Below are 12720 nucleotides of genomic sequence, written 5' to 3' on the forward strand. Positions count from 1 at the left end.
ATTATCTTTTGTAATCAAATTTCCTTATGAACTGTGGATGTAAGTAATTGCTTATACACGCACAGAATAATATCTGGAAGATGCATGAGAAGTTGATGACACTGGTTTCAGGAGATGAGAACTGGTGGATGAGGAACAGAGATGGGGGGAAACTTCATTATTTTACCCTTTTATATCTTTTGAATTTTGAACCATATGATGATATTACTTTTTCTAAAAAGTGAATAACATTTTAAAGATTAAGGCGACCAAATGGATGGCTCTTCAATATCGTCTCAAGAATGAGCTTTGCGGAAAGGGATTAGTTCGTGGTTATTTACTACTAGCTTTTTTATATTACCAGACATAATGCAAGAGTTCTTTGCCAGGTTACCTTTTAAACCGCTGCCAATTACATCACCTCTGAGTCTGTTTTTTGCGGTAGTAAAAAATGAATTTGCAAAGTGGTTGTACGGATTTAATGAGATTAATATATGAAAAGCATCTAGCACAAATATTAGTTCCTTTTTTTCCTCAACATAATTTGTTTCTCTTTACAGGGAGTCTGAAGATACAGTGTTGCTGGTCCTCAAAGAGATCTACCAAACCAAGGGTATTTTCCTTGATCAGCCTTTACAATAAAAATGACCCATCTATATAGCTGCTTAATGTAAGTTTTTAAGTATGCAGTGTAGTTCATACTTACTAACAAGTTATAAGGAGCTGTGGAGTTGCATGCTCTTTACAAATATACCTTTCTGTTGCCTGTTATCAAGGTCTAGGCTGTTATTTATTTTTAGAGGGACTCTGGTTAAAATTCATGGGGAAAACACAATAGCCCATTTAGAGGAAGATTAGTATACGTCTGTTTTGCTGGCAATTTGGTCCAATGACACCTGTTGTTTTTTAGTCTCTAAACTCAGAATCTTAATAGTTCTGATCATCTAAGAGTTACGATGGCAACAGTTATAATTTTAATTACTGACAGCCCATCCTGCAACAGTTATAATTTCAATTACTAACAGCCCATCCCGAGATTGAAATTACTCACCTTTTAGATGTGAAGCTAGAAAGTCTATATAGGAGACTCTGGCATTCTCCGTGGTTGCCTTGCATTTGTGACTGCATGATGACCTCTTCTCCCACTCTCTCCTCTAGACGGACATTGAGGGATCCTTCCCCAGAAAATCTGCCTATTGCTGCAATTTTCTTCTCAGCTGCATCATTTCCTGCATGTTGCCTGCCACTTACTCATCATTTGGGTCTTTGGAACATAATCTTCATTTTTGGAATTGAGTGGAAAAGCAAAGGGACAACCCTATTACTTTTTACCACTGGCTTCATATTCTTTCTTCATAGCTGGGGGGTCGTTTGCATCTTTAATTCTTTGATATAGGTATCACGCTTTATTGCTTATTGCTTGAGTTGATATAAAGTCTTTTTTGGGTTGGATTTGTTCTGGGTTGTGTAGAAATTTTTCTGGCAAATTATTGTTTATCTTTACAAAATGTCCTAATTTGGAAGCAGATTCTTCAGATTTAGAAGCCCTTTGGGGGTATGCTCATCTCTCCGTATTCTCTGCACCTGAAGGCTAAATCTAAGTGGATATGGAAAAGATTGGGCAATTTTTTTTGAGCCAGCATCTATGTATATTGTATGAAGGAAAACTAGAATGCAGCTTAAAGAGCTCTCATACTGTTTACTGTCTTACTACTGACAGACCTATTGCTGGGAATCCCTGATGCTGTTCGTTGTCTTTATAACTGTTTGAGCTGCTGGAAAATTCTAAAGTGGGCAATTTAGTTCACATTAAGTGCATCTTTATAAAGCAGAGATGTTATACATCCGAGACCTGCCCTTTTATATCAGTCATACTCTAAATTGAGAGATTCTAGACAAGGTCTGGCTTAATTATTTCATAATAGCTTCTCTTCTTCTGTTAAAGGTAAAGTTATAAAAGCTGGTGAACTTGAAATTACACAGCCTTTCCAGGTTGCTTAGGTTATAAATAAGATCTTTTAGTGGTACCTTTCTGGTGAAAAAGAATTTAAGTCACCTGCCACTTCCACCTGGGTGAAGGTGGTATTGTATATCCTCTTTAAAAACATTTTGCAAACATCATCATTGTCCTCTTAGGTACCCATAATCCAGAATGCTTATTTAAAAGGCTCTTGCCACAGGCAGTTGTTAGTTGAGCAGGTAAGTTTGGCTAGGGGGAAATGTTTAACTTACTTTGAAAGAACCTATTGCTGTAGGGTTAAGAAACAGCTGTTTCAGAGTCAGTGTCAGCATAGTCTGGAAGATGCAAAGTATTTACCTTGAAGAACATGGGTGAGTCTAGACTAGTTTTTTTTTTAAGGCATCTGCTCACCACCTCACTGGTCAGTTTGTCACTGTCTTTGTGGCCTTCTGTATGATAGTCCTTTATACTCCCTCGCAGATTTCCACAGGCGCCCACAGGCATAGGGAGGCAAGATGGGTTTTGTTTTTATAAGTTTTTTAAAAAAATTGTATCATGGTATCCAAAGCACTGGCATTTAATATTCACTGGAGCCATCCCTTAGACACCAATAGTCTTTATCCCTTTCTGGAGAGAAAGAGAAAAAGAAGGTTAATTGCTGACACCCTGGAGATTATAGAGGGAAGATTGGAGTGTAGTTCAAGCCTGGCTTTTCCTTGTCATCTGCTTATAGACTAATGCCGAGTAAGAAGGCCACTAAGAGGTTTCGGATATACAAAATACTTTATTTTCTTTATTATATTAACTCTGAGTAAAGGTTATTGAGAAGTAGCATTTAGTATATATTAAAGGAGAAGCTTTTGTCAAGTTGCTGTCTTCAAATTTATGTTTTCATTTCAGCAGAATAGGTACTATTTAAGAGTAAACCAAAGGACAAGCATGAATGAGTCCCTATAACCAAAGATGGAGAGCATAACCCTGGATAGCTAGATAAACCACTGTTTGTACTAAGAAATGGTTCTTTTCCTGGTAGTGAGGGGCAGGAAACTGTAAGAGAGCTTCATATCTTACCCATCCACCTGTGGTATTTTCATGCCTGTGTATTATGCAGGGTATTAAGCTTGATTGAAATCATTTATTTAGTCATATGTTACTTGTACTGCTTCATTTTTTACATATTCCCAGCTGCAGAATTAGTATTGCTTATCTCAGCAAGAGATCATTTGCATGGAAAGATTAATAGCACTGATTAGCTTTCTAACATTTTGCACTTTTGAAATGTTTGTTTTTTATGTGATTATATTTAAAACTTTAGTAAATACTGAAATAAAACCATATTGACCAGTTGCTTTTACCTGGCCTCATCCATCATAAAGAAAATCAATACAGTAACCATTTTATCTTCCCCTTTGTATTACTAAAACAAGTTTAAAAAATAAAAGTTTTGGGTAAAGAACTAATATTTAAGTTCTTTTCCCTTTACTGGTATTTTCATTGTAATAGGCAGATGTAGTTCAGAATTTAAAGTTTGGCAATTATATCCTTCAGTATCCTGAGACTATCCTTCAGTATTTATAAATATCAGCCACTACTGTAGATAACAGTTGTAGATAACTTATGTCAGATGGGGAATTCAATGTTTTACATTACATTCCAACTGAATGGGACTTTAAATACAAAAAGAAAAGTGCACATTCACCATTTTACTTGAATATCAGATTTACTGAAGAAAAAAGATGTACTGAAAATATAGGAAGATATATGTAAGAGGTCATATTTCAAGTATAATCACAGTAAAGAGAAGGGTAGCTGTAGGTCCCAGGGCATTGGTTCTGATGGTATATCCCGTAAGTAAGTGTTCCATATATTCTGTTGTGAAGAAAGGACAGTAAAAGATTCATTTTCCAGATAATGATATCTGTGATTTTTCTTTCCTGCCTAAGTAAGTTGGTAGAGTTGATGCACTTGGGTAGATCTTCAATCTTGAATGAAAGGAAAGAATCTCATGAGCACAGCTGAGGACAAATGAAGTAGAAACAGTCATCTGTTGTTAGTGCTGAAACCACTCCTGACCATTTTCTTCTTTTTTTTATTGTGTTCACTTACTAATTCAACAAATGGTTTATGCCCACAGTGTTCAAAGTGGATAGCAATACCAGATGGCTGGACTCAGATAAGATAGCGTTAACAGCGATGAATTAGCCAAAGTTGGACATTTTCCTATTTAAGGCTTGATGGAATTGTCACCAGAGAAAGTAAACAGAATCGAAGTAATTTATTTGGTCATGCCCTAGATTTTAAGCTACAGGAAATGGAAATTAAGTTTTGATAATGAACTCCAGCTTTGAGGATAAAGTGGGGCTATCTAAAGGCTTCACTGTGACAAGATCCTTCCATGGACAGCATTTAAATTAAAAGTAAAAACATCGTAGATCTTGGGACACCAGTGTGATGGACCAGATTCATAAGCTCTGTTGGAGGACTATTGAAAGATCCTTTTACCAGAACATGTGGCATACAGTAGTGGAAAAGAACCTTGACTCCTCATGATAGATCCATGTGAGCAGAGGCAAACTGCATGATAATATGGAGGCAGAATACAGTGGGGCTTATGTCCTCACTTGTACCTTGGAAGGGGCAGAAGGTCCAGAAATTCTTGTGCATGGTCCAGTTAAAAGGACTAGACTAATTCACCTATTCTCCACCGAGGTAGATTCAACTTTTAAATATCAAAACAATAAGAATCACCAGGCTTCTTCTGTTGAGTGGCACGTGCAAATCTGTCCTGAAACGGTTTATGGCATTCTGCATCAGTTAGAGGAGGATAATATTGCCTGTAGCAGACATAGGCAAGCGTTATTCCAATCATGGATCCAACAAGTACATCTGAAGAAAGAGGAAATTAAGGTCTCTTTAGACTCCTAAATCATGTTGGGGCTGGAAAAAACTTCAATTCTAGGCTTATGGTTTTTTTTGGCTTTCTCACTGTTATCATACAGGATTATCATTGTCAGATTGTTCTCTAAACACCAAATTAAAACACATCTGTTGTTAAGTATAAGGCTGTTCAGAGTATACTAAATTACAATTTTTTTAATTCAGTAGAATATCAAAGATTCACTTAATACTATTCATCAATGTATTTCACCATTTGAAGAGTTCTAGAGAAAGGAACTAACTCTTCAGGAGTTGCCTGTCTCTGCAAAAAATTAGTTTATTCTTCAAAATATGGGTCCTGAGAAACTCTGGGCAATACTTCCAACTTTTTGTGGAATTGTAACTTTTCTTTGAAGATGTTCTGTAATTTGGATGTTTTACCATAACATTAACAGATTGCTTTGGTTTAATTATAATTTTACATTTTCTTCAATTTTACTTTTCTGAACAAAAAGCTTAAGACAATGAACTTGATTTTTATTTTAGGAGTATACTGAGCTTGAGGTTTGTTTTAAAATATTTCTTATAGAGGCAGTTTAATTTGAACTTATGATGCATCAAATAATGGAAAAATTAGGATGTTCCTCTGTTAAGTTCTTTAAAAGGTTAACTTTTGTTTTCTACATAGCTATAAATGCATACTCAGTACAGAACCCAGACCACCTATAATCATTCGTTTTCATTTAATCGACAGATAGTGAGCATCTCCTTTGTGCCAGGTGCTAAGGATAAAATGAGTGAAACATGGAAGTTTCTACTGCGTGAATACCTTGCTTACCTTGCCAGTGATGCTTATAGTCACAGGTGCGGGATAGTGCAATCACAGTGGCAAAAAGTAGAGGCGACAGAAAGGCACAGAGCCTCCAAGATTTCCCACGGCCTTGTGGTGCGAAGCAATGTAACTTCCCAGCCAGGTAGAAGGAAGCAAAGGCCAAACCAGCAAATGCAACTAGAACAGGGAAGACCTGTAAGTACTGTATGCCTTTTAGAGGAAGCTCGCTCTCTCATCTCCATATTTGCAGCCAAAAGACATGTGAAGGGAGGTTAGGGAGCATGAGCATGTTTTCTCTCTCTTTAGTACATTTTTGTCATAGATCGTTGATTATGAGGGGGAAAAAGAGAAAAATGAGGGACTTTATTTTGTGTTCCAAAGTGAGAACAGTTTTTGGAATATACTAGCCACATGACTTTAGGCAGGTTACCTAACTTCTCAATGCTTTAGTCTCCTCATCTATGAACGGGAATCAAAAATAATAGTACTGACCTCATTGGGCTATTGTGAGTTATAAATGGGGTAAGAATCTACAATGCTTAAGTACCTGACACATAGTAACTCTTCAATAACAGTATTTTTATGACTAGTAAAAGATTGCAGGATCTAGGCAACTAATACAATAATAAAATATCCCAATCTCATGAAGGTGAAAAACCTCTGTACTCTAGTATTTAATATTCAAGGCTCAGGCTTGTGAAATCTTGAGGTTATTAAAGGGGTTTTTCCAATTTCTAGATACAAGAACAAAAGAAGTCAGATGTTGATCCCTACAATGTTCCTAGGTAAAATTAAATGATGTAAAAATAAGCGTAGGACAGAGTACACATGATATCCATACAGGAAGAATGTCCGCTAGGGAAACTCTTGCGGCCCTCGTCCACCACGTCTCTGTCCCCTGTGCACATCAAGTCAGAATGGGCCAGTCCATCCGGGAAGCAGCGGTAGAAGAAATCTGGGCGTGGCCTGGGAGAAAGCAGCAAGGTTTGAACACAGATCATTTACAACTCCACAAGTAATTTTTCCACTGTTACCAGACATCACTAATCTTGTTATTGGTCACATAGTGTCCCAGGCGAAATAATCAGGACGGTCACCAAACTGAGAAAAACCTCACTTCCAAAAGTCAGTATTTAAGGAAAAAAGCACTGCACCACATGATTACTTTTTGGGACAAATCACACTGCAACTTTAGGAGGTGCTTTAGAGAACATCAACTTTGCTGTGGTTGTTAGTGGGAAATGCGGTCCAGGGCGTAATAGAGCCCAAGTGTCACCTGCAGGACTGAGGTCTAGAGAAGGGAAGAAGTGTTGAGTGAGAAAAGAAAGATTAGACTGAGAGTAAAGGAGAAAAGGATGAGAAAGGTGTGTGAAGGGCCGAGGCAGACACTGGTGCGGGTAACTTGTCGCTTACCTGCCCACTATCAGCTTTATTGTGTTGGTAAAGATGCCGTTCAGAGCCAAGGCAAGGCTGACAGCTGGAAAGCAAATTTCCTGTTAGTGACGTCTGCCTAGGAGGAAAGGTGTGTTCATGGCCTCATTAAGGGAAGCTGTGCTCTTTCTGAGGCGGACCCTAAGCACAGCACGATAGTCATGGGCCTCAGTGACCACTGTGGTGCGCGGAGAACTTCTGTAACAGACCGAAGGCATCGTCGAGGGACAAACAATCCAGTGCATTTAGGCACACCGGGGTTGTGTAGCCGGCATTGACCAAGGTCTCACAGGGTGAGAAGTGGGGTCCAGGGGGATATAATCACTTAGGAACAAGAACAATGTGGCGTCCACACAGGCTCCAGTGCCTGAACCCGCAACTGCTTTCTCATTCCCAGCACTAAGGGCCACACCACCAGCCAGAAGGGTTGGCGAGGTCTTACCCAGGCAGGCGTGTCTGCTGTCTGTTGAGTCTGCCTTCTTGAGAACTCTGGCCAGGAAGATCAGAGACAGCGGACAGAGAAACGCAACGACCTGAACCAGATATGTCGGGAGTGAAAAAACGAGAACGCACTAGCTGCTAAGTGGCTCCTGCAGACGGCAGAAGCCGCGGAGCAGACCTCACGCCCCCGTGACAACTCGTACAACGAGCCTACGTGAGGCCGCTGTGTCAGTGAGCGGCCGGGTAACTAGGCCGTCCCTCCGGTAAGTAATGCCACCCGTGACCTAATGTCGTGGGGCGCAGCGCTCGCAGGACACGTGCCTTGAGCCAGGACAGACCTCTCGCTCTGTCTGTCCTGAACACTTAAGTACCAGGGAGCGAAGCCTTCAGCACATCAGGAGGGAGCCCTAAGGTCCCTGCAGAGGCCCCTGGGGCTGCAGTGACCGCGTGTGGCCGGCTCAGCACTAGGCTCAGCCGTGGGCATGGAGGGTGCAGAGAAAGGAAGGGCTGGTCCACGCACAAGCACCGGCCTGGTCGGGAAATACTCCGCTTCCACGTACGGATTCCGGTAGAGCCACATCTCCTCGGGCTGGATGAGCCTCTGGAAGGGTGGGAGACGCTCCGTCACCCTGAAGGGAGACAGGAGAGCGCGGAGCACGTGGGCGGCTCGTTCCCGCTTCCCGGAAGGCCCCGCCGGCCGCCCGGCCCTCCCCGAGTCCTTACAGGAAGGCCGCGAACAACGCGACGCGCACGCCCACCTCGGCCCCGTAGGCCGCCGCTGCCGCCGCCTTCCCCATCCGGCGGCAGCCCGCCCGGCCCTGCGCGGACGTGGAACCGCAGCGGCCCGGAGCAGCGTAGCTGGCGGAAATGCAAGGGGCTCGGCGGGCGCCGGGGAGCGCATGGGGAGGGCGGAAGTGCACGGGGCTGGCGGAAGTGCAAGGGGATGGGCGGGCGCCGGGGAGGGCGGAAGTGCACGGGGCTGGGCGGAAGCGCACGGGGATGGGCGGGCGCCGGGGAGCGCACGGGGAGGGCGGAAGTGCACGGGGCTGGGCGGGCGGGGAGCGCACGGGACTGGGCGGAAGCGCACGGGGATGAGGAGTGGGGGTGCGCACGAGGCGGACGGAACTGCACGGGGCTGGCGGAAGTGCAAGGGGCTGGGAAGGCTCCGGGGAGTGCTCGGGGAGGGCGGAAGTGCACAGGGATGAGAGGGGTGAGGAAGTGCGCGGGGAGGGCGGGCGCCAGGGAGCGCACGGGGCTGGGCGGGGCGGGGCGGCAGCGGATGCTACTCCGAGGGCACCGCCCATCAAGAGGGAGGAGAAGCGAGCAGCGCGTCCTCCGGGCGTTCGGCCGCACGGCAGGTCACGTGGGTGCCAACGGGAGGAACGTGCGGGCCCCGCCTTCGTGCCCAGACGCGCCCGCACGACTCCAGAGCGAGGGGCTACCTGCTCCAGGGGCCTGTCCCCTGAGCGCGACAACCAGGCGTTATTCTCAGGCCCAGGTTTCTGAGGGGCGCGGCCGCATTTCGAAGGAAGATGAACAGGCCGAGCTGGACACGTGCTCACCGACCCCCCGCCCGCGGCGGCTCCAGCCCAGGGCGCCGCAGCAGGAAACCACAGAACAGGCCCACAGGTTAATTTGGAACATACAGGACAATTTATTGAAGTCAATCTCAAGCAAAATCGGAAATCAGTGGAATGTCATTAAAAACCTTTCCAAATTAATCCTCATGGAAGCAAAAAACACATTTGAATTCCAAAGTATTTGTGAAATAAAAAAGGCAACATCTCAGTAAATATAACGTACAAAAATTATATATTCCTACCAGCACAGACATCAGTAAGACGCTTAAATAGTTCAGGCATCCTAAGTACACCACATCTAGTCAACAGGGAGCTACCTATATACAGGTTAACCAAGCTTTACACGTTTCACACTGTGCAATAGTACATAGGCCAATCAACAAAATCCTCAAAATATTATGTATCTTTAATGTGGCAATGTCAAGTCACATAGTAATGCCCTAGTGGAGCAACCCCAGGGAAAACTAACACTAATCCCTCAGTGTCAAGAGCTTCTAGCCAAGTCACAGAAACTCAAAAGAGACTGACTCCAGTGAAGCTGATAATTTGTTATTAAAGACTCAAGTCTCAGATGTTTTAGGCAAAATAACATTTCACAGGATCTACAAACTTTATAAACAAAGTACAGAAATAACCAATCTACAAAGGTCATTATCTTAAAGAGCACGCGGAAATGAAAACGGAATGTGCAGGTATCCGTTAGCTGTGCAATATCACTCAAAAGGGTAGAAACGAATTTCTCATCAATTCCACATATGCACACACCTTGTACATGAAAACACAATCTTAGCCAGTTGTAATCATCATTTAGCATCTTGGTCACTAGTGGCAATATGATTTTCTTAACATAGGCTATGTGACAGGACAAATAAGATATTAATGACAAAAAAGTAAAAGTAAGTTTTATCCAGTCCACTTCTAAACTGACAGGAACACCTTATAAGTACCGTATAGGTAACCTGAGGGCGTTTAAGAGGAATCCGCAAACATCAACAGTCTGGGGCGGGCACGGAAGGGGCCGGGGCCAGCCCAGGGTGCTTTCCTGCCAACCAGCAGATGCAGTCACATAGGAAACAGGACCGAACGCATGACTTTGGCAACGATCCTACCTTCCCTTTCTACTTCCACGTTAATGACTTTTCGAGACTGTCCTAGGGCAGGTATGTCTCTTCCTCCTCCTGCTCGTACACATGGTGCCACAAAGCGCCCAAACTTTCCACTAGGCAACGGACAAAAAAAAAAAAAAAGATTTTGGGAACACACGGGTTACACACAGCATTTTAGGAGTGTAATATAAGTGCAGTTTTTTCTTGTTTGTTTTGCTTTTTCCCCACACAGGCATATATTAAAAGGAAAGAAGAAGTACTTAGAGATAGGGTCGACAGAATGACAAAGTACACAAGAAGTATTCATGAAAACGCTGCTGGTATCTCATGCAAGAGTCTCTTCCTCAAAAGTATACAGTGAATCTGAGACATCTACTGTGAACACTCTCTTCCACTTGCAGAACTTTGCTGTTAATCCAAGTTAAAGAGGATAAGAGACTAGGCTATTTACTTTCAAAACAGTATACAAAAAAACAATGCTTTCTACTTCATAAATTTAAAAAGAAACTGTAAAATAACTAGAATCTGAAGAGTTTCAAGTACTTAAAAAACCTGAATTCAATGAGGCAGAGGTCTCAGTGTTAAAGTGACTACTTCGTACCTGTGGTAAACATTACCATCCCACCCTCACCCTATATAACCCCTTTTTCTCCCAGTATCCCACCCCAGGTAAAAGTTGGCCAGAGTTCAGTATATACAAACATCCAACTTTTAAGTATTTGTTAATTCACTGCAAAGCCGTCTATATCTATTCCCTAGCCCATCTGAAATGGGGAGCAAGTTCTATTTTGTTTGTTTACAAACAACCATAGACCAATTCTAGGTGGCCCTAGCCAAAGGAAATTGTTCCATTTGGTCATTTCATGTCTGCAGCAACTTGGACAATTGGGGGTGGCTAGATGCATCAGCCTTGTAAAATGTAATTCAAGTTTAGTCTGCACTGCCCAGCAATAAAGCAATTTCCCAATGTCATTGTATCTCATGAAGTACATCAAATGTAAGCTTCCCAAGCTACGAGAACTTCATGGTAACTTGTCTTCTTATCTTGTTAGGACATGACATGTGGCAGGCAGCATCTTGACTTTAAGGTGAATGTTAAAGGAAGGGTTCTGTGTTTGAAAGTGAAATGAAAAACAAGCAACAAGTCCTGGGCAGTCCAGAGCTTACATACCGTATAGACAGCATATCTGTTTCCAAACTGCAGGTGTGGGTTTGACCCAGAATGGAACACACCATGCAAGAAACCACTTGGAGGAAACTACTTCATGAACCAGGAAAATTGTCTAACAGCCTGTCTTATCCACGAGTCCCTTACATGATTAGTTAAATAATATCTCAGTTCCATGACATTATTTACAGGCATGTTTCCAAATATTTGCAAATGACACAAGGGAGCTGGGAGCAACCCCTGACCCCCATTATTTTTCTAGTTTCAGATATGTTTCTGACTTGAACATACAGAAACCTCCAAGTTTCAATGATTCTAAAACAGCCTATTCTGTAGCTTAGGCCAGATCATTTTTAAGAATTAAAACAGAGTGAGAACTTGTTAAAACAAAAATGAGAATTAAACCTTTCTCACTCCTACCTCTATCCCTGATTAGACATTAAAGAAGTGAGTCTCTGCCTCCAGCTGCTTCAGCATCCTGGGAATGAAGGGCCATCCATCCCTTCCGCCTCAGCCAGCCCCACGCAGCTCTTCTGACCCTCACGCTGGAGGTCCAGCCCCTCCCTCCACTGCACAGGGCCAGTGAAAATTTCCCAGGATTTCGTCTTTTGCTCTTGCTGATCCAATTTTTGAAGCTTTATGCAGATTATAAAAAATCTTATGTTCACTTCTTCCTCTAAAGAACTAAGATGAGGTTAAAAAAAATATCATTACCCATGATCCTTTAAGTTATTTCATTTTTGGACAATAAAAATCAACCACTTATACCCTGACCACATAGAGATTTAGAAGTTAACACCAACTTAAGACAGTGAGCAATATATCTTTTGAAATATTTCACTGGTGTATCATGGGCACAGTGCATATATACTTATGCACACATAAAGCACAACTTTCTTTCTGCTTCCATAACCTGCAATTTAAAAATATATACAATAGGTCAACACTGACACACTGGCTTGACTCAAATCATTTTTAGACCATTAAGGAACACTCATGGACAAAGACTTCAGAGATATGGTTAGCTATTTCATTTTCTACCCTGGCTTCTGAAATGGCAGAACAGTACTATTAGTTATCCAAAAAAAAAAAAAGCCCAACCAACATAACAAAAAAACATTAAAAATATCTCGGCAGAGCTCTGTTACACATATAAAAACAAAATGTGACACAATGAAGAAGCTGCATACAAACACTTAAACCTATGGTATTAGCAGTATATAGGACGTACCCTGGCTTACCAATATAAAAGTCATCAGGTATTATACAGCACTAAGTCCAAAACAAAGCAAGGAGATAAGATTTCATGTGGGATGTTGTTTCAACAAGAGCTGCATTTGGAATAT

The 12720-nt window shown here is 42.3% G+C and overlaps 2 protein-coding genes across 11 annotated transcripts in view; one reads left to right on the forward strand and one right to left on the reverse strand.

Moving 5' to 3' along the window:
* The window catches only part of DDHD2 (DDHD domain containing 2), a 24888-nt gene extending 20597 nt beyond the window's left edge, over positions 1 to 4291 (forward strand). The window contains exons 17-18 of one of the 2 annotated variants that reach the window (XM_063076506.1): positions 540 to 649; positions 4074 to 4291. In XM_063076506.1, the coding sequence (XP_062932576.1) occupies positions 540 to 621 (82 nt within the window). In that variant the 3' untranslated portion in view covers positions 622 to 649; positions 4074 to 4291. Of the gene's footprint in view, positions 1 to 539; positions 650 to 1137; positions 3280 to 4073 lie in introns of those variants that run through there. The other variant, XM_063076505.1, reaches the window with a different exon arrangement.
* PLPP5 (phospholipid phosphatase 5) lies at positions 3648 to 8439 on the reverse strand. 9 transcript variants are annotated; one of them, XM_063076508.1, is made up of 7 exons: positions 8279 to 8439; positions 8041 to 8149; positions 7522 to 7612; positions 7062 to 7125; positions 6490 to 6614; positions 5655 to 5825; positions 3648 to 4825 (listed from the first exon to the last, which is right to left on the reverse strand). In XM_063076508.1, exons 1-7 carry the CDS (start codon positions 8419 to 8421, stop codon positions 4662 to 4664), a joined length of 867 nt encoding a protein of 288 aa, XP_062932578.1. In that variant the 5' UTR covers positions 8422 to 8439; the 3' UTR covers positions 3648 to 4661. The 9 variants fall into 9 exon arrangements, with proteins under 9 accessions (XP_062932578.1, XP_062932585.1, XP_062932580.1 ...); XM_063076515.1 differs by having other exon boundaries at positions 8041 to 8121; positions 8244 to 8439; XM_063076510.1 differs by having other exon boundaries at positions 8041 to 8121; positions 8279 to 8401.
* Between the last annotated feature and the right edge of the window lie 4281 nt (positions 8440 to 12720).

Source organism: Cynocephalus volans, chromosome 13 (assembly GCF_027409185.1).
Source record: "Cynocephalus volans isolate mCynVol1 chromosome 13, mCynVol1.pri, whole genome shotgun sequence".
Taxonomy (NCBI): Eukaryota; Metazoa; Chordata; class Mammalia; order Dermoptera; family Cynocephalidae; genus Cynocephalus; species Cynocephalus volans.